Here is a 23,352-nt window from a genome sequence, read left to right as displayed (position 1 = left end):
TCCAGTGACAGCATCAGTAAAGAAGAAGAGATTAAGAGATTATAACATTAGTTATAAAGAACCTTTGGCAATAGATAAAAGCATTACCCAGAAGAATAAGCAGTTAGTCTCATCGGGCGATGATCTCGAGCCTTTTGCTGTCCCCGTTTTGGACTCTTATCTTTCCTGTTTTAGAGGCTGACTTCTGTTTACCTTTCAAGTGTAGTACATTCAATTTATGCTGCCGGATATTGGCATGATCAGACATTTTTTCTATTGTACATTGAAGTAATCAAGTGCTACTTTGCTGGGGTTTATTGCTTTATTACTCGCAGCATGCCTCTTTACCTCTAATGATGTCATCCTGATTCCATCCCTGTACTAATGAAACAATGCTGTGTACTGTAAGATACTGGCACTCGGAACAGTGTATTAGAGCAGAGAAGTAACTTCAGCTTCTGATTTGAAAATCCTGCATGTCACTCATAGCAGCTTGATGAAGTCTGTGTATGTAGCAGCTTGTATCTGCAGTACTACATCTTCCATTTTAAAGAATGATGAACTGTTTGGGCTGCTGAATGCTTAGTTAGCAACACTTAATGAAAAATAATGTTTATCTTGAACTTTTAGCAGTTTGAACTGAAGGTTTATTTCTTATCTCTCCTTTCAGATAGTGCTTCAGCTGTTAGAATTCTTAAAAATGCAGCTACAAGCATGAGAGGTTACTCTGCCATCTGGTTATCCCTTTTAAATATAGGGAGTCTGGAAAATTACCTGCATATGTCTATGCTATGAACAGCAAAAACAGTCACCAGTGAGCCAGGAAAATGCTCTTTTTTTGCTGTGTGCTTCTACCTCATCCTGCAGAACAAGTCTGAAGTGCCAGTGGGATCAGAGCTGTGAACAGAGGATGGGCTTTTGATTTTTAACACAGCTACCGTCTGTTACAGATAGCAACTTAGGATTTGGCTATTGAGATCAAATTAAGCTGTATTTTCTGTATTATGCTAGGTTGTAAGTAAAATTTGGAGGGGCCTACATTCCTATTTTAAATGGCAGAAATGCTTTTTGTCCATGAATTTCCACACAACCCATTTTCCATGTTGGGATCCTGTTCTCTGTTCCAATTCTCACTGGAATAATTCCCTGTGGATGTCAGGAGCAAGAATCTCATTTCTTTCCATGTTTACAACATGTAGGTCAGCGAAGGACACCCTGGAATCCAGCCTGTTTGAGGCTCAGCAGCACTCATCTCACTTGGAGATCACCAAGAGTCAGCTTGAAATCCAACTTCATACAATCATTCAGGCTAAGGAAGTGATACAAGGTGAGAGCCTCGTGTACTTTGCATCTGGTGTGCATTTGCAGTGCAATGCTGAGGAATGAAGAAAATGCAGAGAGAGCCCTTTTGCTCTGAAATTAAAATGGTGTAAGGCTAGCAAATTCAGAATAGTTTCTGTAGGCGTTGCTTTTCTTGCCATTTGCCATGTTTGCAGGGGAAGTGATGTGTCTTCAATATGAGCTGGAAACAGAGAGATCTCTAATGAAGCAGGAACGGGAAAACATGGCACAACGACTCATTCAGATAGAACAGCAGCATAACAATACCCTGAAACTTCAGCAAACTGATCATGAAGTGGAAATAAACAAACTCCTACAAGACCTGGTAGGAAATGGTATTCTTTTAATTCTTCAAGCGAGCTCTGTGAGATTGCTTCTGCAGAATTGTTGCCTGAGTGTGAGAAATGGCAGTAATTATCAGCTGTCAGAAGCCACACGCTGCTAGGCCAGGCAGTAGAGCCAGTGGCTCATGCTTGAAGGCATGTGAGGGCCCACATGATTTTGTTGGGATGGTAAATGCAGCCACAGATTTGTTATGGGCCTAAGACAAATTGAACAGAATGTTGAGTGAACTCCACCCAAAGCCACAGTGAAGTGGTAGGATCTCACCAGACTCCTGTCTACCATGAAGTAGACTCAACATTCCTGCCAACTGCAATCCCAGTAACTTCTTTTATCATTTTGTGATTGACAGAGGCTTGGACTTAAGGCATGTGGAACAGGCTCCTTGTTCCTGTAGTTCAATTCACAGCCTGTCTTGTGACTAGGGCATCAGGATACTGGCCTTTTTCTCATCCTACAGTCAGTCTGCATCTTTTCAGTGATTACCATGACATTGAATCCTGAAAATAGAAGATAGAGATAAATCCTGAGATGGTTGGAAACAGGCAGCCATCAGAGAGGAGAACTTAACATCTACTTTTCTTTTTCTTGCTGACATGCTCTTTTATGTTCCTTGATAAGGCACAAGGCAGCTATAGTGTGCTGTTCAAGTGGAATTACGTGGGAAGGGTGGGGATTTACATGTTTCACATGTTATGTGAGACTTCATCTTGAGGTCTTTTCCTTCACTTATCAGGCAAGTGAACGAGAAGGGCGCCATTTAGAGCTACAGGAGATGCTGGAGCTCTGGGAAAAGGAGAAAGCAGAGACAGAAGGACAGCATGAGAAGAAGCTGTTTCATATGAAGGAGAAAGTTGCTACCATGCAAGTTCAACAAGAAGAGGAACGAACTAGGTTTGAAAGTGCCAATCAGGAGGTAAATATGAAAGCAGGATTTGTGTTTTTACTCGGCTGCGTTACTAACTGTTCTCTTGGCACTGCATGTCTGGGTAGAGATGTCTCTTGGATGCCCTTCTGTGAAAAGGATGCCTTAGCAATCACGAGACCTCTGTGCTATGAAGGATAATGCCTGTCACACAGAGTGTGAGCTTAAGAAGGCCAGGAAGTCCACTGAAGGCCTGCAGATAGTATGAACACCATAATCACGTCTCACAGTGGTGAGCTGAAGGAAGCCACCTGTACAGAAAGGACAGAACTATGGGAACTAGCTGGTCATCGGGATGTGAGAACATGCCTTGTATGTCCCTGTTTTCCTGAAGTGTTTTCTACTTTGAATTGTGTAAAGTGAAATGCGTGCAGGACTGTCTTTGGCAGTAGGAATGAAATATTTCTGAGCAGTGTATAACAGATGGCCTCTCAAGTTTTTCTTTCAGAAGTCACTTGCTGGTAAACTGTTTTGTGTCTAGATCTTTTGTGCCAAAGCAAACCTGTCATGCACTGAGAGTCCTCCCGGTGTTCTACCCGGATTCCTTCTTAAGCAGACTGTCTAGGAATGGCAGCACCCCCATTTGTGTCTGCCAGTACTGGAATGATAGGGCCAGCTCTCAGAGGTGACCATATGCGTCTTAAAACAGGAATTTTCACCAAGCCCCACTTACAATACATGATTTTTCTGAAGAAGCAACTTCCTTCATCCTCCTGCAGGCTTGTATGTTCTTTACTGCTGAGTGCGTGCAAAAGCCCCTATTAAAAGACAAACAAGACATAATGGACGACAAGGAAAATGCCATCACCACCACTAGGAAAGTGCCATGCATTTTCCTATTAGGTGATTCAGATTTTGTTGAAGGTTCAGTCCCAAATGGCCCATGTTTATGCTACCCCTCCATATGACTTTGAAATCTGTGCCACCGAGTGGATAGATAGTGACCTAAGAGATGGGCATCATATTGCTCTGAGACTGTGTGAGCCCATCAGCCTTCAAATCATTGAAGGACATGCAGATTTCTTCTGCGGAGATTCAACCTGTCTTCTCTGTATTTCTGTGCAGATCTTGACAGAGAAGGAGAACGAGAAGAAAGCTTTATTAGAGACGCTACTCCAAACTCAGGGAGAACTAACAGCAGCCTGCCATCAGCTTGAGCAACTCAGGCAGGAGGTAAAAGAGCAGCAGGAGTATGAGCAGGTAAGTCTCACTAGTAGGGCAGGTAGAAAGTTCAAGCAGTTGGTGACTGAGCATAAGCTCAGAGAGGGGCTGCTAAAGCCAGGTTACAGAATGAAAGGCAATAATGAGGAAATGGATCACAAGTCCTGGAACACTGAAAGCACAGAGCCTGGTAAGCAAAAGGAAGGATGGGTTGCAGCAGAAATAGAGATGGTTTAAAAAGCAGAGAGCAATGGACAAATGGATGACATTAAAGTAGAAAAAGGAAACCCGCAGAGCTTATGGCAAGTCCCAGCAACTTGCTCTGCGTTTTGGTTACAGAACATTACAGAAAAACTGCAAGCAGAGCTACAGGAAGCTCACTGTAAGATCAAGATGGTGGAGAATATGCACAAGGAAGAAATTGAAAACATCAGAGAGGAAAAGAATATCTTTCTTCAGCAGAGGGATGATCTACAAAAACAGGTGACTGAAACAGCAAAAGGTACTTGAGTCATCAAGTAGGTGGTGCCTTCACTAATTGTCTTTCTACTGCAGAACAGACATGCAGTTGTTCCTCTGACTGCCATCGTACTGTAGTGTCCATCTCAGCTGGTGTGAAGGAGACCTACTGGTCATCAGCTGCTGCCCTGGACAGATGGGCTAGTCCTTTCATTTGTTTGCCACTGATCATCAGAATGGATTTCTGCTGATCTTTACCTGGTAGCCTTGTTTTTTTTAAGGTGCTTCATGAGGTGAACATTGTGTCCCTCTCCACGTTTTTCAGACAAATCGACTGAATCTGATACTCACATAGAATGAGATTTAAATCTGTTCTTCCCTTTCCTCATAGTAATATGGTTCATACAGAGACAAGCTGTAGTCTTTGACTGCTCCGTTACGTTTTACTGCAGGTAGAAGAGCTGACATCTCAGCTAGCAGCCTCTGAAGAGTCCCATCAAGCGATTGGCCATAAAGCTCAGCAAGATCTGAGTGAGGCACAAGAGTTGTCCAGGCAGAAGGTATTAGAGGTTGTACACCTTCAGAAAATCTTGGAGGAGGAGAGGGGCCAATGGGAAGAGGTGGAACATCAGAACAAAGAGCTGCAGGTGTGCCTGCAGTCCTTAGAGGGGGAAAAGAGTCGATGGGAAGAAGTAGAACGTCACAACACAGAATTTCAGGCTTCGCTGAAGGCTCTAGAGAGCGAAAGAGACAGGTAATTGAAAGCCTGCAAGGCTCTCTGTTCTATTTAATGAATTCCTTCTTATAGATCTTTTCATATGCAGGTGGATGTGATACCATTTCCTTAAAATGCAGTTCAGAACTATCCATGCAGAACCACTTCATTCTTTTGATATCATGTTTCATTCTCTTTTGTTTTCATCTTTCAGTTACGTTTTTTTTTCTGAAGTAGTCTTTTCCTTAGAAGAATGTATTTCTATCAGGTCAACATATAAATACTGTTAAACTTTCAGAGATTCAAACCCATAACATTCTAAGGAAGAAGGATAGGCTGCAGTATAATGGGCTAAATAGATCCACCAGCTCCACCTTGAGTCCAGTATACTTTAAACATTTATTTAAACATTCACAATCGTTTCATTCTGATACTTTTTGGCTGGAAGAAGGCATCTTGAAATGGGAATTTCAAGCTCAGCCGAATTCCCTTCAGAATGTGCCTTCAGAGGCACACAAGGATCAAGTATGTTTTTCATTGCTATCTGTTTCTTCATTTCTCAAAATAACCTACCAGGCATTTGGAGGTACTCAAGCAGGGTCCCTGCTAGCTCTAATGGTTACTGATGTTAATGACTGTCCAAGTGTTGCAATAAAGAAGATTTCACCTGATCAAGCCTTGCCAGTCTTCAATGCATCTTTTCATTGAAGAGAGGAGAAATAAGAGGCAGTGAGCTCTTGCTTTTCCTCTGAGGGATTCTATATCTTATGAGGATCCGAGTATTTCCTCCAAACTTCCATTACCACTTCTGTCTTTATTTCCCTCACTGAACTTAATAGTGGTGCTGGCAAGTCCTGTGAAACTCTCTAGATATCACCTTGCTGTCAGTTGTTGTTCTACTAGGATGTACATTTTGGGGAAACAAATTCTCTCTTTATTGACAAAATCTCTTCGAGTCTCATTAGTGAAAATAATATATTTTCTCCTTCCGCATCATCTTCATTTATTTTGACTTTCTAAGCTACATGGTATCACTGTTTGCACCATGGTCCTAGTCTTAGCTTCTACAAGTTGTTTGCTGAATCAACGATCTGAGTGCCATTTTGGTCTGGGGAACATGAGGAAAGTTCCCCGCTTAAATCATATATTGAATAAACATCAACCTTAATGGTCCAGTGTTTTGAGCCCTTAATTCTCCTATGTCTTGCTCGTTTCATTATTACCTGTCTGTGAAATCAGCTTTTTAGTAACTCATGGCTCATTTAGAAAGACTGGGGAAATGGAGACACCTGTGGCCAGTCTATTGCTTTGGTAGATTTTTCTGGGACTCAACTGTTTTAAGGATACCTATTACAGGCCAGCGAGCCTCACCTCTGTGCCTGGAAGACTATGGAACAGATCTTTCTGGAAACTATGTTGAGGCAGATGCAAGACGAGGAGGTGATCTGAGGTAGCCATCGCAGCTTCACCAAGGGCAGGTTGTGCCTGACCAATCTGGTGGCCTTCTGTGATGGTATGACAGCATCAGTGGATAAAGGCAGAGCAATCAGTACCATCTAGCTGGACTTCTGCAAGGCCTTTCATATGGTCCTGCACCACATCCTTCTCTAAATGGGAGAGAGATGGATTTGAAAAGTGGGCTATTCAATGGACAAAGAATTGGTCGGATGGTTGCAGCCAGAAGGTTTTGGTCAGCAGCTCTGTGTCCAAGTAGAGGCTGGTTACGAGTGGTGTTCCCCAGGAGCCTATCTGGGGACTGGTGCTCTTTAACATCTTTACCGGTGGCCTAGATAGTGGGATCGAGTGCATCCTCGGCAAGTTTGTGGGTGACACCAAGCTCAGTAGTGCAGTTGGTACATTAAAAAGCAACACCATCCAAAGGGACCTGGAAAGGCTTGAGAACTAGACCCACATTAACCCATTGAGGTTCAACAAGGCAAGCGCAAAGTGTTGCACCTGGGTGGGGCTATCCCAGGTATGTGCACAAACTGGGGAAAGAACTCTTTGAGAGCAGCCCTACAGAGAAGGACATGTGGGTCCTGGTGGGTGAAAAGGTGGACATGAGCCTGCAATGTGTTCTTGCAGCCCAGAAGGGCAGCAACATCCTGGGTGTTGCATCAACAGAGAGGGGTGGCAGACAAGGTGAGGGAGAAGATTCTCCTGCTCTGTCCTCATGAGGCCTCACCTGCAGCACTTATACCACGCAGGTTGTCATGTATGTTTCTTAGGCCCTTACTGCTATGAGGGTGAGGTAGAGAACTGCTTCACCAAAGACCATCTTCTGTCTGTATTTTCCGTGGTATCCAATCCTTTGCTGTACATTTAAGAGAATTGTTGTGAGCTCGACTGCATGGAGCCACCCACATAGGAGGGTAAGAAGTTATACTGTGGATATTAGACATTTATAAAGATGCATTATCCATAAACACATTAAAAATTGCACATTCCCCTTTTCCATGGAGATTTTAGTCTTATGTTCTCTAGTTGAGAAGAACTAGAACCAGTGGTGAATAAAGCTGCTCCTTATTACCACCTATATTGCAGAGTGGCAGAACGTGAAATTGTATCTGTGGATATCCCTTCTAATGTCTCTCATTTAAGTGTTTCAGTATATGTGCTCCCATATTGTCCATATCCCCATCTCAAAAATGTATTAAATTTAGCCACTAATTAGCTTTTCTCTGTGGAAATGAGTGTAGTAGGTGCATGCTTTGCTGTGATTGCCTACCTGGCTTAGGACCGAACAAGCAGTCTAGTTGTTTAGGTATACCTCAGCAGACAGCAGTTTTAGCCTTGGTGATTCAAGTTTAAAGAATTTATTAGATCTTATACTATGAGTAATGAGTTGCATGTTCTCTCTTTCAGGCTATCTCTGTCTCTGGAACAGAAGGAATTGTGCCTCAAGACCTTGGAAGAAAACAACCTTGTCCAGCAGAACGAGGTGTCTAAACTCCATTCTGCTATTCAACAGGCTCAGCAGCTCCACTCAGACCACAGAAGAGAAATACAAGAGCTCAACAGCCAGGTGTCCTATCCACTAAGCTTCCTCTTACCCAGGGACATTGAATACTACTTCATTTTGTAGGTTTCAGCTTATTTCCCCTTCCAGCAATACACACTTCTGTGTTCTGCCTAGAGGCTGCACATGGAGGTGAAGGCTGGATTTGCTATATTTTCCTTGTGTTGCTCCCTGTTCTCTCATGGTTCAAGGCATTAAATCTCTAGAGAGCAATAGAAGACTCCTTTGGAACTTCTCAGTACCTATGTTACAAATGTCCCCCAACAGTGGGAATCTACCTCTGTAGGTCATTGAGTGATCTGATGACATAGAAGTGGTTATCACAGTTTGTGGAAGGCACTTCCACCTCAGCCAAGTTCATCTGGCGTTTTGGAGATGCACAGTAAGGGATGGTGACTGACATCTGTTTACTTCTAGGCACCCCTGACAGCCTCACCTCTATGCAGGGGTGCTTGATCTGGCATCTTGCCCTGCCAACCCCCTACTCAAACACACACTGCTTCATTTCTGAAGTTGGAAAGAGTGATGGCTTTGCCGTAATGTTGTGGATGGGGAAGCTTCCTTTTGGCCCCTTAGCCTCCAGGCATCTGTTTCTAGCTCGTTGTCTGCTTTGCTCAGTCTGAGTTCTTGTGTGTGTGTTTGGTGTTTTGTTTTTTTTTTTGCCTTTGGTTTCCAACATGGTGTTGGAATTTCTTCTTTGTTCTTCTCCCTACTTCTTTCTCTGCTTTCTCAACAGCAGCTCTATCCCTGAGGCTCTGTGCATCTGTGTTACAGGTACAGACACTGCAGGAAGTGGTGCTGGAGAAGGAGGCTAGCCTGGCAGCTCGGGAGAAGCAGCTGTTACGGGATCTGGAGGAGTCTCAAGCAGGCGAACGGTGCTTGAGGGACTCTTTGCACGTGCTGGAGGCTGAGATGGCCGAACTTCATTTGAGGCTTTGTAGCACAGAGAACAGAGCAAAGGCATTGGCTACAGAGTGCCAGCAGGCTAATAACGCCCACTGTGAAGCCCGGTCCCAGCTGGACAAATTGCACTTGGTTCTTCACCATGTACTGTGTGACAGCACTGAGAAAAGCAGAGACTTAGTCACATGGAGTTCAGGCAAGTGTGGGAGGAACGAGAATTACATAGAGTGCTTGGGGATGGAGGAGAATATGGAGGGGAGGTTTTTTGCAATCCTAATAGATTGATCCTTTCGGTTTGGACTGTCTCAAGCATTGGGAAGGCTTGAAAGCCAGAGGTTTCTGCAGAGAGACAAGTCCATATTGGTACGTGGAGAAACCAGTAGTCATGAGGTGCATGTGTATTCTTTTCTGGGACCAGTACTCACACTAGTGTGCTGCAGAATAATCTTAGCCTATGACATGACTTGCTGTAACGTAAACTTCAGTACAGCTACAAAGGTGCTGCCACCTTCTGCAATGTATAAACAGATCTTGTTGGAGACCTCCAAATTAAAGCATGAAACTGAATGGCTTCTCTCTTCAGAACAGGATCGTGTTTGGAACCTAACTGTTTCTCAGGCCAAGGACCTCCCTGTAGAGCTCATGGTGGACAGAGTGGCAGCAGCCCTGCAAGACCTGCGTCAGGACCTGAAGCAAACTCAGCAAGATCTGGTAATGTGTCTCTGTAGTGCACCTAGAAGTCCTGTCCCTTTGCTGGACTGAGCTGAGAAGCAGAGTGCCAATGCCAGAATGGGTTTAAATTCTTGTAGGCCAGGTTTGCTTGCTGTCACAAGGAGAAAGGACAATCATATTTTCTATTACTGTCCAACTGCCCCCTCCCACCTTGGCTATTTCTGCCTCTAGCTTTTGTACCTCCTTGTCTCCTGCCAGCAGTGGCTCTATGAACATACAGTGATCTTGCCTCTTCCAGAATGATGCTGGGAAGAAAGTGCAGGACCTGGAACTGGAGCTGAGCAAGAGGCAAGCTGAGAGGGACCACTTCAGTGCCTGCAATCAGGAGCTACAGAAACAGCTGGCTCAAAGCCAGGAAGGTACAGCTTCTTTCCAACCCACTGAGCCAATCCTGTCTCACTGGAAGGGTTTTCTGATACCACACAGAGGAACAGTGCTGCAGTGCCAGGAGATGAGAGGGTGGAGAAAAAGCAACAAGCATGAGACTTGACCACAGGACACATGGCACTGCATCCAGTGCTATGGCTGGTGATGGGTTTGCAGCAGTGATGCCTTTCAGGCCCTACAGAGTAGGTGTAGCTTGATTCCTCATATGTCCTTCTCCATGGACGCTAAAAACTCCAACTTGCTAAAAACATTATCTTTGTCGACTTCCTTTTCCTCTTACATTGCCATTTTACTGAGCATCAGTTCCATGTTAAGCTATTTGGTTACTGTAATTGCCAGCATGTGCTTGCTTTCTTTTCTGCTGTATTTCCAAGTTTTCTGGTACCTAATGCTCCTGCAGTCTGATATTTGAGCTCCAATCTGTAGCAAACATAATTTCTTGCTTCCCTAGCAATTTCTTACTTATGTTTTTGGTCATGTTTCCTTCAGATTTATCTACAAACTGTTTTTCATATGCAACTAGTTACCCCTTAATCTCCAGGCCTTCCCAGAGCCTCCATGGCTGTTGGCCTCCTGTATCATACCAGGCAGGCATATCTTCTCCTGTCTCTGTCACTGTTTTTTCACTTTCCACATTAGAATTGCCTTTTGGTCTTCTTTTCTTGTTTTCCATGCCTCAGACTGCAGGTACAAGGAAGTGTGAGCATCCCTAGAAGTCTCCTCATGTACTGCCTTATGCTCACATAGTAGTACCTTTAACTATTCAGTTATTTCTTTGTGTTAATTCTGTGAGATGGAACTGATGATCGTTTTCACAGTTTTCCAGGCCTTACATCATCCCTATTTCTGGAATGTTTGTATTGTTGGTTCTTTCTGATTTATTATAATTTATCATATGTGGTAACACCTTCTGTACTTTCAATTCTGCCATTGAATAGAATGTTTTTTTTCTTCTTAGTTCCTGCCTAGTAGTTTAGTCTATTTCTACAGTTCTATCTCTTTGTATTCTTCAGTTCCTGTGTGACTGTAAACTTCCGTGCTTCCAGTCTCACTACTAATATGAATCTCAATTATTCTTGTTGTGCTGTCATCCCACTACCACAGGATATTGTTTTTCTCTACCAGTGCACAGTGTATTACCCAAGCATTCTTTTGGAAAAAAATTCCTTAAAGTGCATCTTCAAGCACAATATTGGCACGTGTCCTCTTCTCTAAAGCCTCGTATGACTTTCTGATTAATTAACTGTGTCACAGTCAGTCTTCACTTATAATTCTTGTTTCCCTTGCCTAATCCTAGCTCTTTATCTTTAGAGCACTAGACCTTTCACTCGCTGTCCCTGTCCTTGTTTCATCAGTAAGGGTTCTATCTGATTCTAATGCTGTTGGTGACCTGCTGCTGTGTCATTAGCCTTAGCCTTTTAACATGCAGAACAGCAGATGTATTTTCATATTCTGAATCTTGTCACTTTCATGCTTCCATTTTTCTCTGGCTGGAAGGTTTTTAATTATGTCTGTTTTGAAAATTCATATGGGTTTGAGGTCTAAAAAACACAGACAGGTAAGGGAAAAATTGTTATTTTCTCTCTAGGTTACAAATTAGTTTGATTTTACTTTTCACCTTTTCCTTGATCTTTGCTCCTGTAGAGACACAGATGGCAGAAGGCAAGAAGAACTTTTTACAAGCAGCCTTGCAGGCAGAGGCTGCTGCTCTGAAGAAGGAGGCTATGACACTACATCAAGAGGTGGCATCTTTGGAAAGGAAACTTGAGAGCACTGAGAAGCAAAAAAAGGATGTGCTGGTATGTCTAACAGATGCCATGAAGGGCAGTTTCTAGTCTTTTTTTTTTTTTTTCCCATCTATTAATAATTTTAAGGAACTATTTTTTTTTTTTCAGTGGAGAGTTGGTTTTCGGTGATGCTATAGAAGTTTTGTCCAAATCTGAGAAGATGCAGAGTATACAAATGCTAACTAAGTCTCTTTCATTTACCTTCCTTCCATTCGTTCTATGTTTCCTAAACTTGTTTTCCTGTAGCCCCTGTAGCTGAGTTAGCAGGATCAACACCTTGAGTAAGAGGTCAGTCCAGAAAGTAGAGAGAGCCAATATCACAAAATACAAGGGCAAAAGAACAAGATTTATATAAGTGATCTTCTTATCTTAACTTTTCTGATAGCGTTCTTCTGATTAAGGAGAAAAAGATACTGGAGTCATATAAAACTTATGATGCAGGTTGTTCATTTTCTGCAGTTCTGAAGATTTCTGCCACTAAAACTTCTGTCTAAGTAACTTTCAAACTTATGTTGCGTGGTTTGAGTCCAAATACAAGTTTAAATTCAGAAGTATCTGGACTTGAAGGGTAGCACAGGACTGATCTCCAACTCCTTGGAAGGTAGGGGACAGTCACTCTTTTTTCCAGCAGAAGAACACAAGCCATCTGTTGAAGCCAGTGACTGAAAATGACAGGAGGTTTTTCTTACAGCAGAGGACACCTGTTGAACTTGCTGCCAAATGGTCTTGTCAAGACAGCAGGCCTGTCTGTACAGGAAGGGTCTAATTACAGTTCTCACAAGCTGAAACACTGCTGGGGTTGAGGATGGGAATATCATCTAAATCCATCATCAAAAAAATTGGTTATGGCCAGTTTGCTAAATTCAGTACAGTTCTCAAATATATGTGTTGGTGTTGTTGGGCTTGCTTTTTTTTTGGGGGGGTGAAAGGGAAAACCAATTGAATAGGTAGAAATTTCTACTAAAAGTTCAGACTGCAGCTCTTGACTGCCACCAAAGTGGGAGTTTGAATCTAGTATGAAAACAAATCTATATAAATATAATTACTGCATCTTTTTCTCCCTATGTTGCAGCATGAGCGGGACAGACTGCAAGCAGTTGAAGAAAAACTGATGTGGGAGATAAATCTACTTCAGGAATCAATCACAGCCTCAGAAACACGAGCAAACACAGCAGCAGATATGAATCACTCCCTCGAACAAGAGCTACAAACTACATTATCTGTCTTGCAAACAAAAATAAGGAAGTGGACACTCAGCGGGAGAAAATCCAAGTGCTACAGAAAGAGGCAGCAGATGTAAAAGCTTTGCAGGAGAATCTTACTCAAATGAATGCCATCCTGTCAAAGAGAGAGGGAGAAATGAAGTTTTACCAGGAACAGATGAGAATGCTGGAAAGCCAGAAAGAAATGCATAAAACTACTCTAGATCAAGTTATTAAGGACATAAAAGAGAAAAAACAGAAGACAGAATCCCAGCAAGAACAAATACAGGAGTTAGAGAAGCAGCAAGAACTACAGAGGACTGCTATAAGCAAAATGAGCAAAGACCTGGAAGACAGAGATAAGAAGATCAGATCCCAGCAAGAAGAAATATGGGAGCTGGAGAAGCAACAAGAACTGCAGAGAACTGCTATAGGCAAGATGACTAAAGACCTGGCACACAGAGACCAGGAGATCACATCCCAGCAAGAAGAGATACGGGAGCTAGAGAAGCAGAGAGAACTGCAGAGGGCTGCTGCAAGTAAGATGAGCAAAGATCTAAAGGAGAAGGATGGGAAGATAAGATCCCAGCAAGAACTGATAGAGGAGCTAGAGAAGCAGCAAGAACTGCAGAGGACTGCCCTAGGCAAAATGAGCAAAAACCTGGAGGAGAGAGATCAGAAGATCAGATCCCAGCAAGAACTGATAGAGGAGCTAGAGAAACACCAAGAAATGCAGAGGAATGTTGTAAATAAGATGAACAAAGATCTGGAGGAGAGAGATGGGAATGTAAGTTCCCAGCAAGAACTGATAGAGGAGCTGGAGAAGCATCAAGAACTGCAGAGGGCTGCTGTGAACAAAATGAACAAAGACCTGGAGGAGAGAGATGAGAAGATCAGATCCCAGCAAGAACTAATAGAGGAGTTAGAGAAGCAGCAGGAACTGCAGAAGACTGTTGTAAGCAAGATGAGCAAAAACCTGGAGGACAGAGACCAGAAGATCAAATCCCTGCAAGAACTAATAGAGGAGCTAGAGAAGCAACGAGAAATGCAGAGGTCTGCTGTGAGCAAGATGAGCCAAGACCTGGAGGAGAGAGACCAGGAAATTAAATCCCAGCAAGAAGAGATACAGGAACTGGAGAAGCAACGAGAACTGCAGAGGACTGTTGTAAGCAAGATGAGCAAAGATCTGGAAGAGAGAGACCAGATGATCAAGTTTCAGGAAGGGAAGCTAATAATTCTAGAACAACATGGTACATCACAGGTGAGAAGTTTGCTAGTGGATCTTGATCAGTTGAAAGGGAACTTGAAGGAGAAAAACTTAGAGCTGATGTCTCTAAATCAGCAGATCAAAGAACTGGAGATGGAGAGAGAAGAGGTGAAATCTTTGCACACAAGCCTTGAACAGCTCAGAGCAGATCTTAGGGATAGAGAGAATGAGTCTGACTCTCAAAGGGATCAGTTAAGATTCTTTCAGCAGTACAAGGAGCATCAAGAGGAGTACCTGCAAGAGCTTCAGGATAAAGTAGAAAAAATGACACTTTCCTTATCTAAAAAAGATCAAGAGCTTGAGTCACAGCAAAAGCAAATCCAGGAAGCTGAAGAAGTCATGGAAAAGAAGTTGAAGATTGTTTGCGACCAACTGGAGCAGACATTAGAAACCTTAAATGAAAAGGAAAGACTCCTAGACATCCAAAAGCAACAAACAAGGGAATATGAGGGAAAAACAGAACAGATGAATGTCTTATGTAGAGACTTAGAATGCTCTAAGGCGATTTTGAGAGAGAAGGATCTAACGATTGAATCTCAGAAGGAACTGATTGAGACCTTCCGAAAACAAGAAAAAGACTCTATGCAGCAGAAAGAAATTCTGCAGCATCTTAAAGGGTCTTTAAAGGAACAAGAACAGGAAACTCTATCCCTTAGAAAGCAGTGTGAGGCATTTAAAGAAATGGAGGAAAAGCACAAAACTGATCAAGTGATTCTTCAAGAAACAAAAATGAGTCTGAAAGAAAGAGAAAGAACGATAGAGGTTTTAGAGGAAGCTATCTCTAAGCTTCAACAACAAAATGACGATACGATGATGCAGACTGCAGCTATAGTGCAGAAACTAGAACGTGCTGAATCTTCCCTAGCAGCTAGAGATCAAGAGATAGCATCTCTGAAAGAGCATGTCCAGGAACTTCAAGAACAGAAGGAGTCAGAAGCTAAACAGGCCAAAAGTCTACAGCAGGATCTAAACAAAATGAGCAAAACAATAAAGACAAACAACTTGGAGATTCTCAAACAGTCAGAGCAGATTAATGTGTTTCATATTCGTGAAGAAAGTATGAAAGTAGCACTAATGTCTTGCCAGAATCAAGTGAGTCTGCTTGAGGAAGTGGTAAGAAAGAGAGATGAAGACAATGAAACTCTTCTACAAAAACTCCAGCAGCGAGAAGAAGAACTGAAGACCTTGCAGAATCTCCAGCTTATGCTATCTGAGAAGAAAGAGGAGATTAAACATCATGGAGAGGAAGAGAAGTTCCTGGAAGAAGCTTTGCATGGGAGAGAACAGGAGACAAAGGCTCAAGGTGAGCAAAAAAAGTTAGAAGATGAGGAAATAAGAGGTCTTCATGAAGATCTCCAGCATGTTCAGCAGACTCTGACAAAGAAGGATGAAGAAATCAAATACCAGAGAGACAGAGTCAAGTATTTAGAGAAAACTCTGACAGGGAAAGAAAAAGAGCTGAGGAGGCAGAGTGAACTCTTGAAACAATTAACATCAGCTCTGGATTGGAAAGATGAAGGGGAGACTCTAAAGAAACAAATCCAGAAACTCCAAAAATGGGAGGAAGAAGAAGCAGAGAAGAGGAGGGTTCTCCAAGAGAGAGACCAATTCTTGAAAAGGCAAAAAGAACTAGCTCAACAACTGGAAGAGGAGAGGAAAGTAAAGGGGGAAGAATTGAAGCGTGTGATTGCTATTTTGAAGCAGACTGAAAGTGGAGAAATCGAATGGAAAGAGAAGGCACAAGCACTGACTCTTGCCCTTTCTAAGAGTGAAATGACCAATGGGACTTTGAGGGAAGAAATAGCCATCCTGCAGAGTATGGTTTCAGAGAGGGACAAGGACCGGTTTCATCTTCAGGTAGGTGATGTGACTGGTCATCAGTCAACTAAAACGTCTGTAAAGGATTCTAATGTTGTTTCCCATAAATATTTACCAGCTTGGCCAAAGAACCTATGATTTCAGTCAGTAGGCTAGCCTGCCTGTGTAGCACAGGCCACAGACCGTTCACCTGCTACAATTTTTTCCTGTCAAACCCAGAACTACTGAAAGAACTACAGAGCTTGCTGTTAAATCAAGTCCAAAAGTTAGGGATTAGTAATCAGTTCTGCTGTCCAGGCAAGTTTAGCCAACATGGTGTGGTTAGGATTTGGCGTGGAGACAAAAGGGCACAGCTGACCAAACTAATGTGCTAAACTTTGTAGAATTTTTTAAAGATGGCTGAGGAGCACCAAAGTGACAGTGCTGAGTGTATTTCCAGAGATCTGCTGTTTCTGACCAAGCACATTCTGTTTACTTGTGAACAAGCAAGAAGTTGTTTAGTTACTAGCCACGTGATTGTGTAGTGGTCCTATGCAGAGCATGTAGGAACATATATTGCTGTTTTGACCTGTCAGGAAGGAAAGAAGGGACTTAATGATGTCCAAGCCTGAGGCTGGTCACCCTCTCTGACATGCTAATTTGGTCCCTCTAACCTTTATGTGATGACTGTTCACGTAATGTCTGTGTACACCCAGGAGGCTATTGAAGGCGGTGAGAACCTACCGTGGCTTTTGGAGAAGAAGGTCCTATGGCAGCGGCTGGAGTGTCTGCAGCAAGCAGTTGCAAGGCTGGAACATGAAAAGTCTGAGCTGAAGCAACTCAATGCTGAGCTCAGGATAACTCTTGAGCAGGTAAAAAAGGCTTTCACTGTCTCTGCAGTGCATACAGTCCTCTAGAACTCAGTTCATTTCCATATACAGTCCTTCAGGGTCCTCTGTTTACTTCCCTCTCCCACGTGGAGACTCAGTTGCAAATTTTCTTTCTCCACTGACACCTCACTGCTTTCACAGATGAACATTCACTCAGGTCCTGCTCTTCTTGCCCTGGTGTCACCTTGCACTTGCATTTGATACTCATGTTAGGAACTTCCTCTTGCTCTTTCTCTTCCATAGTCTATATCAAGTGCTTTTTGCCTCCAACTTTCTGTGATGTGATTAAACAGTCTCTGCACAGAAGTCTCCTCAAAAATAATGTCCTGGGATCTTTTATTTTTTTTCTTTGTTTGGTGGCTGGTTTCTGTGATTCTTTCTCCTATCCAATGTGCAGGTGGAACATGAACGCAGGAGACTGAAGAGAAGTTGTAGTCGCCAGTCACAGCCAAGTGCAAACAGGTTTTCTTTCTTGGAATCTGATGAGGACAAGATGCCTGCTTCTAGAAAGGTGTGAACAGAATCTTACTTGGTGAAAGAAGGGTCTGGCCATGCAGAGGAACTATGACAAATTCCTGTGGCAGCATTGCTCTCCCCTCACCCGCCACCACATAAACATAATGTAAATCTGACCCTGCCCAGACTGAAGACTAAAAAGAAATCCTTGCATTTTCTTCACAGGAGGAGGCTCGTGCTCTCTGCAATCAATTAGCTGATTTACAGAATCAGGTGAGGAATAGAAAAGCTGTCATCAAAAGCTGCTGTAGATGCACTGCTGAACACAACTTTGCATGATGTTACAGCGCAAGTTTTGTTTGGCCGGGTCCCAGCTGTCAGGAAGTGAGTACAGCAGGCAGTGGAAATATCCAGGTAGCTGCATTAGTTGGCCACAGATGAACAAGGCTGTTAATGTGGGCTGGTCTCTGACTTACCAAGTCAGGCATGGTGGGTGATGGATTTCAGGAAAATCAGAAAATTGAAACTTTCCTGCAGCCAGAGAGCATTTTAAGGATGTTTCTTTTGAGCCTTGCTCATCCTGTCAACTGTTCCTGTTTTCCCTTGATTCGATAAAAGGGGAGCTTGCATCTTATCAGAGTTCCAGGGGTGCAAGACAGTGGCCAAGCTTATAGCTGTCATACAGCCATTAGTCTCGTATTGTTGTTCTGTGCTAATCATGGTCCCACTACTGGATTGAGTCAGAGACCTAAGCACTATAAGAATATTTTTTGTTTTATCAATGTAAGCACATACCTTTCAATTACTGAATGCTATTGCACCTTTTCACAGCAGTGCTGGCAGTACTAACAGGTTGCTAGACTTGTCCTCCACTTAGAATCATAGAATCAGAAGGTTGGAAGGGACCTACAAGATCATCTAGTCCACTTCTATGAGTCAGGTATATCTGACTCTAGGTCATCTAGGAGATCTAGGTCTCCCCAAGGGTTTGAATCTTCACAGGTGATAAAAGCAACAGGTGTACATAATACTTCTGTGGCTAAAGTACATACTCCTTAGTTCTGGAAAGTAAGCTGAGCGTGCTGCTGAAGCCAGCAAGTTATCATGAGCTCTTGCTAGGAAGCTTCAGTGGCTGAAGTTCTGTTATTAGAGAGAACTGATTGAACTCCTTTTCCTTTTGTGACTGTTCTATCTGCATGCATTGTGGATCTACTTCAGCAGAAAAATTAGTGTTCTCAAAGAATAGATCTTAGCTTATTAATGGATCAAAGAATAGATCTTAGCTTATTAATGAAGGCAGTCTGTAGCTCTGAGAGACAGCAAAACTGCAACTAGATCTCCTGTTTCCTGGCAGATGCTTTAAGCAGCAGGCAGCTGCTTCTCCCACTTGTGTCCCTGGATTACCTACCAAGGTGTGGGAGGGTTTTTCTGTCTTTAAACCCCTCTTTCACAAAGATGTCCTTGTTATTTCAGATACAAGGTCAGATCTGTCCGTCTCTGAAGTGGTGTGGTTCCCTCTGGTTCTTTTCTCATGTTAGCTGTTAAGTTTTTGAGCTGTATCTGAACAGAACAGTTCTTCAATACCTCACTCCAGAGCAAGCAGTCTTTTCTTGTGACATTGGTGTAACCAGTGGTCCTTCTGCTAAGGAAAAAGCATGTGGAGCTAAGGTGACAGTTGCCAAAATTTCTCTTGAAAAAAGAGTTGCATTACTAAATCCTGTAGGAATCTTTTTCTTTGCTGTGCAGATGTGCCAGTATTGTATATGCGTGCAGCATGAGAGAAAGGAATTTGTATTGTTGATCATCTAAGTTCAGTTCATGTTGACTTTGGAATCTGTTACTTCCCATTCAACAAGGACAAAGTGTTGGCCAGGACTGGAATTAGAGGGTGCTTCCCTGACAGCTGGTTCCACTGAGCTAAGGATGCTCCTACAGTGTGGGTTTCTCTGAACTCAGCCTTCTGCCTCTTTCAGGTGACTCTTCTGCAGCAGCAGTTGGCACAAGAACGAAAATACAAGCAGGACTATATTGAGTGTTGTGCAAAGACCAGCCAGGAGCTGTTGGACCTTCACCAAGAGCTGTCTTACTCCCTGGAGACTGTGGTCAGGGAGCCCAGAGCTGCTGTTCTGGAGGCAGAGACTCAGAAGCTGGATCGATCTCTGAACCATACCTTGGCACTGATATCTCTGGACTGTCGATCTCCTGAGAGACAGCTGTTGCACTCAGCAGTGAGATCCACCACAAGGGATGGCCTGAGGTAACAGGAGCAGTGTGCAGCTAGAGCTGAGTTGGAGACCTGCATTAGCAGGTGATGAGGTGACTGGTGCAGAGCACGGGTACTGAGGTAAGAGAGAAGTTTGGAGCACTGCAGGGTCTCCAGCAGCAGTGGTGGGACAAATCTGATGCTGGCTGGCATGGATGGGGTCAGGGCATAAGCCTGACGAGAAGGTCAGCCGCCGCCTTCTTCCGAAGCACTCCATCATGGCATGCCTCACCAGCCTGCAAGTGGCTCTCCAAGTTAGGTTATTCCTGTCAGCTTCTGAACTGTTTACACAGACTTTTTCAATAAACTTATTTCCTCAAAACACTGCACCTTTCCTGATCTATGTTTTTCCCCTATTACGTTCTTCAAAGCCAAGTTTCATGCTTAGATGGATCAATTTCTTTCTGGATTTGGCGTAGTGATAAGCAGTATTCTCTGTCCAAACAACTGGGATACTTTGTTATTATTTCTTTGTTGTACTGGGGCAGCTGCACTGTTGCAGTGTTCCTGTCTTGTACTCTTGCCAGGAATTATCTTCTGGTGTAGGAAGTCGGCGTGCAGTTGGTTGGTTCTGTTTGCATTTGATAAATTACTTAGTGACTGAAATGTTTTGATGGTTTATTTATTAAAAAAAAATTGCTGGAGGACTAACTTATTTCAGCAGCAAAAAAAAAAGCAAGTGGTAGGTAAATATGTGGCATAGGGAAAAGTTATAGTAGCTTTTCATTTCTGCAAGCAAGCTAGTGTGAGCCATTGCATGGTTTAATGTGAGAAGTAGGCAATGCATCTGTTATAAAAATGAGGTGGTGGGGAGGAGATACTGGAGATTGCTCCTTTTGCACAAAAAAGCACTGGTATGCTGGTAATGACTGACTTTCAGCTCCCTCACTGCTGCAGACAACCTGAGGGAAAGAACAGAATACCCAGGGGTCAGTAGTGGCTGCAGGGCTGAGTGTACCCTCACAGGGTTGCTGAGGATCCCAGACTGGGAGGAGCATCTGATGCAGCAGAAGGCTGTGCAGCCATCCAGAGGGACCCAGGCAGGCTGGGGAAACGGCTCACAATTTTTAACAAGGGGAAGTGCACAGTTCTTGGAACAATCAGAGGTACCAGAGCATGCAGGGAGCACCCAGCTGGAAAGCCACTGCAGAAAAGGCCCTGGGACAGCAATGTTCTGCAAAGCACACTTGGAGGTGACTTTGTCAAGCAACTTGGAAACCAGTAAAAAGAGGTTCCACAGGTATGCTGGCCAGAAGACTGATACGAAAGAAAATGTAAATCCCCAAGCCACAGACAACTAAGTCAGGAGAACCAATGACAACTGAGATGGAGAAGGCTGAAATTAATAATAAAGTTCATGCCCCTGAGTACAATAATGAGCTCTAAGAAGAACATGCTAAGCACACATGATGACAGTATTCCACTCTTCATCAAGTCATGTTACAAGTCCCCACTGAGAGGTTAGGAAATAAGGGAAAGTGCTGGAGAGGGGAGAAGGAATAGTGATGAGAGAAACTTAAAGAGAGAAGGTAAATGGAAAGAAATGAGAAGCTATACTCTTCTTCCTCCACCAAGGTAGGGATGTTTTCTTGGTAAGCCACATCTTGTTGAAGAATACCCAGAATAGCATTAATTTTTCTAGCACTAATGTCTTATACCAGCACTATCACAGCTACTGCATTAATCAGTGCCGAATCTGTTATATCTGTCGCTTCAAGAAATGGTTTATTTGTTAATAACTGTGAAACTGTACCAAGTGAAAGTTCTTGAGTAGATTCTGGCAGGCAAATGTCAAAAATATTTGCGTGACAACTACCAGAAAACAAATTACATCCATCAGTTCTACCAGAGAGCCACTGTCACCCCATGACCTCACAGTGGAGTGGGTGGCTATAGATAACCCTCGCCTGCATTTCGTCCTGCTGGCATTTCTCGAGGCATCAATGTCTTCCCCTGTCAGAACACAAGATGTTGAGGCCTTGCCAGCAGTACGTGAGATGTCAAGGTCCTGCAAAAGGGTTGGATGTGGCCGAGAATCCTTTTCAAGGAACGCCAGATGTCAGAGCTCCTGTCAGTGGCAATGAAGTGTCTGTCCCTTGCAGTGACATACAAGAGGACTGGAGGTTGCTGACTGCCTCCAGCAAGCCTGTCCTTGGAGCAGCTCCACGCCAGGGCAGCTGCAGCCAGGAGGCACGGGTGCAGTTGGGGGAGGCCTGTGAGAAGGAGCTGTGCCCCATCTGTCTCTGCAGGCAATGCTGGGCCACTGCCAGGGCTGTCTGCCTGCTGTGCTACCAGCTCATAGCTGCCCTCCTGAGCCTCAAGCCATACTCCCTGGAGGATACCTTGACCCACAGACTCAGGGGAGGTTCCAGCATGAAAAAGAACATCTCCCTATCAGTCCCACAGTGTTTTGCTACCATGCATGCAGCACAGCCCCTCCAGCCCACTGCTAGTGAGTCTGCAGCCTCTGCTGGCAGCAGGAGCCCAATGAGTACCACCAGGTTCAGCCACCATGGGACACTGAGGGGGGAATGGCTGAGCCGGGTCCCACAGGAGCAGCTGGGTGCCAGAGAGCACACAGCACTGCACTCAGCCCCACTGCTGAGCGGGCAGCCCGACCTCAGCTGGGGACAGCGTGGGGATGGAAAGTGCTGGTGGGGAGCAGCTGAGGCACTGCACAGCTCTTCTGCCTCAGCTCTCGCTGAGCATCGCTCATCCCTGGGCTGTGTTAGGAGAAGTGCTGCCAGCAGCTTGAGGTCATCGTTCCTTACTCCTCTACTCAGCTCTGGTGAGGCCACAGTGTCCAGTGTGGACTCCCCAGTAATACAGAACTGGACCCAGGGAAGAGCTGACAAGCTGCTGGGAGGATGGGAGCATCATCTGTCCTACGAGGAGAGTGCTGGGATGGCTTCCTGCCAAAAAGATAGCTCCATGGGATCATATCACTGTCAGTATTTTGTGGCACATCCTGAAATCGGTGGTAGAGCAGTTGCTTCTATTTCCTTTTGAGAGATGAGCTAGAAACTCAGCCTGGGATCCTACTGTTAAGAAAGGTCAAGGAACATGGAAAAGTTTGCTTAATCGATTTACCTTCCAGAACCCTGAGACTCTTAACTCTTAGATTGCTAACTCGTAATTGGTGCCTACTCTCTTTTCAGTCCTGCATGGGATGGTTTATTCCTGCACCATGAGACTATCAGACTCTTCACTCTGAGGCATCAAACCCTGCCCTGGGTGCCCACCTCCTCTGCCCGGTGCCTCCTGTGCTGGATGTCAGCCTGCAGCTGCCCTGCTGGGGCTCCAGGTGCAAGCAGAGCACTGTGGGGCTGCCAGGGAGGAAAGCTAAGGCACGGGTGGGACAGAACGGGGCAAGGGACGTGAAAAACAAACCAACAAAAAACCAAGAAGGGATTCTACAGGCACACTGGTCAGATGAGAGGCCAAGGAGACCGTAGTCCCCAGCACATGGAAAGGGAGATCTGGCAGCGCTCGTATGGAGGAAGGCTGAGGGAGTTGGGGCTGTTCTGCCTGGACAAGAGAAGGCTCCGGTGGGACCGCAGTGCAGCCTTCGGCACTCCAGGGTGCATATAAACAGGAGAGAGATTGGCTTTTCACAGATAGCGATAGGCCAGGGGGGAACGGCTTTAAACTGAAAGAAGGGAGCTTTAGGTCAGGTGCGAATGGAAGTTCTGTACCCAGAGGCGGTGCAACCCGGCACGGCCACCCA

At 44.2% G+C, this 23,352-nt stretch overlaps 1 protein-coding gene across 1 annotated transcript in view; it reads left to right on the top strand.

Annotated features, from left to right (window-relative positions):
- CEP250 (centrosomal protein 250) overlaps positions 1–19,949 on the top strand; it is a 32,431-nt gene extending 12,482 nt beyond the window's left edge. Inside the window, 17 exon segments of the mRNA XM_031556593.1 lie at positions 1,179–1,306; positions 1,476–1,645; positions 2,399–2,578; positions 3,653–3,787; positions 4,088–4,231; positions 4,660–4,961; positions 7,788–7,947; positions 8,716–9,040; positions 9,428–9,555; positions 9,815–9,935; positions 11,608–11,762; positions 12,823–12,979; positions 12,982–16,076; positions 16,733–16,888; positions 17,304–17,417; positions 17,588–17,635; positions 19,336–19,949. Of these exon segments, the coding sequence (XP_031412453.1) occupies positions 1,179–1,306; positions 1,476–1,645; positions 2,399–2,578; positions 3,653–3,787; positions 4,088–4,231; positions 4,660–4,961; positions 7,788–7,947; positions 8,716–9,040; positions 9,428–9,555; positions 9,815–9,935; positions 11,608–11,762; positions 12,823–12,979; positions 12,982–16,076; positions 16,733–16,888; positions 17,304–17,417; positions 17,588–17,635; positions 19,336–19,623 (5,806 nt within the window). The 3' untranslated portion in view covers positions 19,624–19,949.
- The last annotated feature ends 3,403 nt before the right edge of the window (positions 19,950–23,352 follow it).

Source organism: Meleagris gallopavo, chromosome 22 (genome assembly GCF_000146605.3).
Source record: "Meleagris gallopavo isolate NT-WF06-2002-E0010 breed Aviagen turkey brand Nicholas breeding stock chromosome 22, Turkey_5.1, whole genome shotgun sequence".
In the NCBI taxonomy this organism is placed as follows: Eukaryota; Metazoa; Chordata; class Aves; order Galliformes; family Phasianidae; genus Meleagris; species Meleagris gallopavo.
The sequence above is the reverse complement of the archived record's forward strand: the minus strand, read 5'-3'. Positions and strand labels throughout refer to the sequence as shown.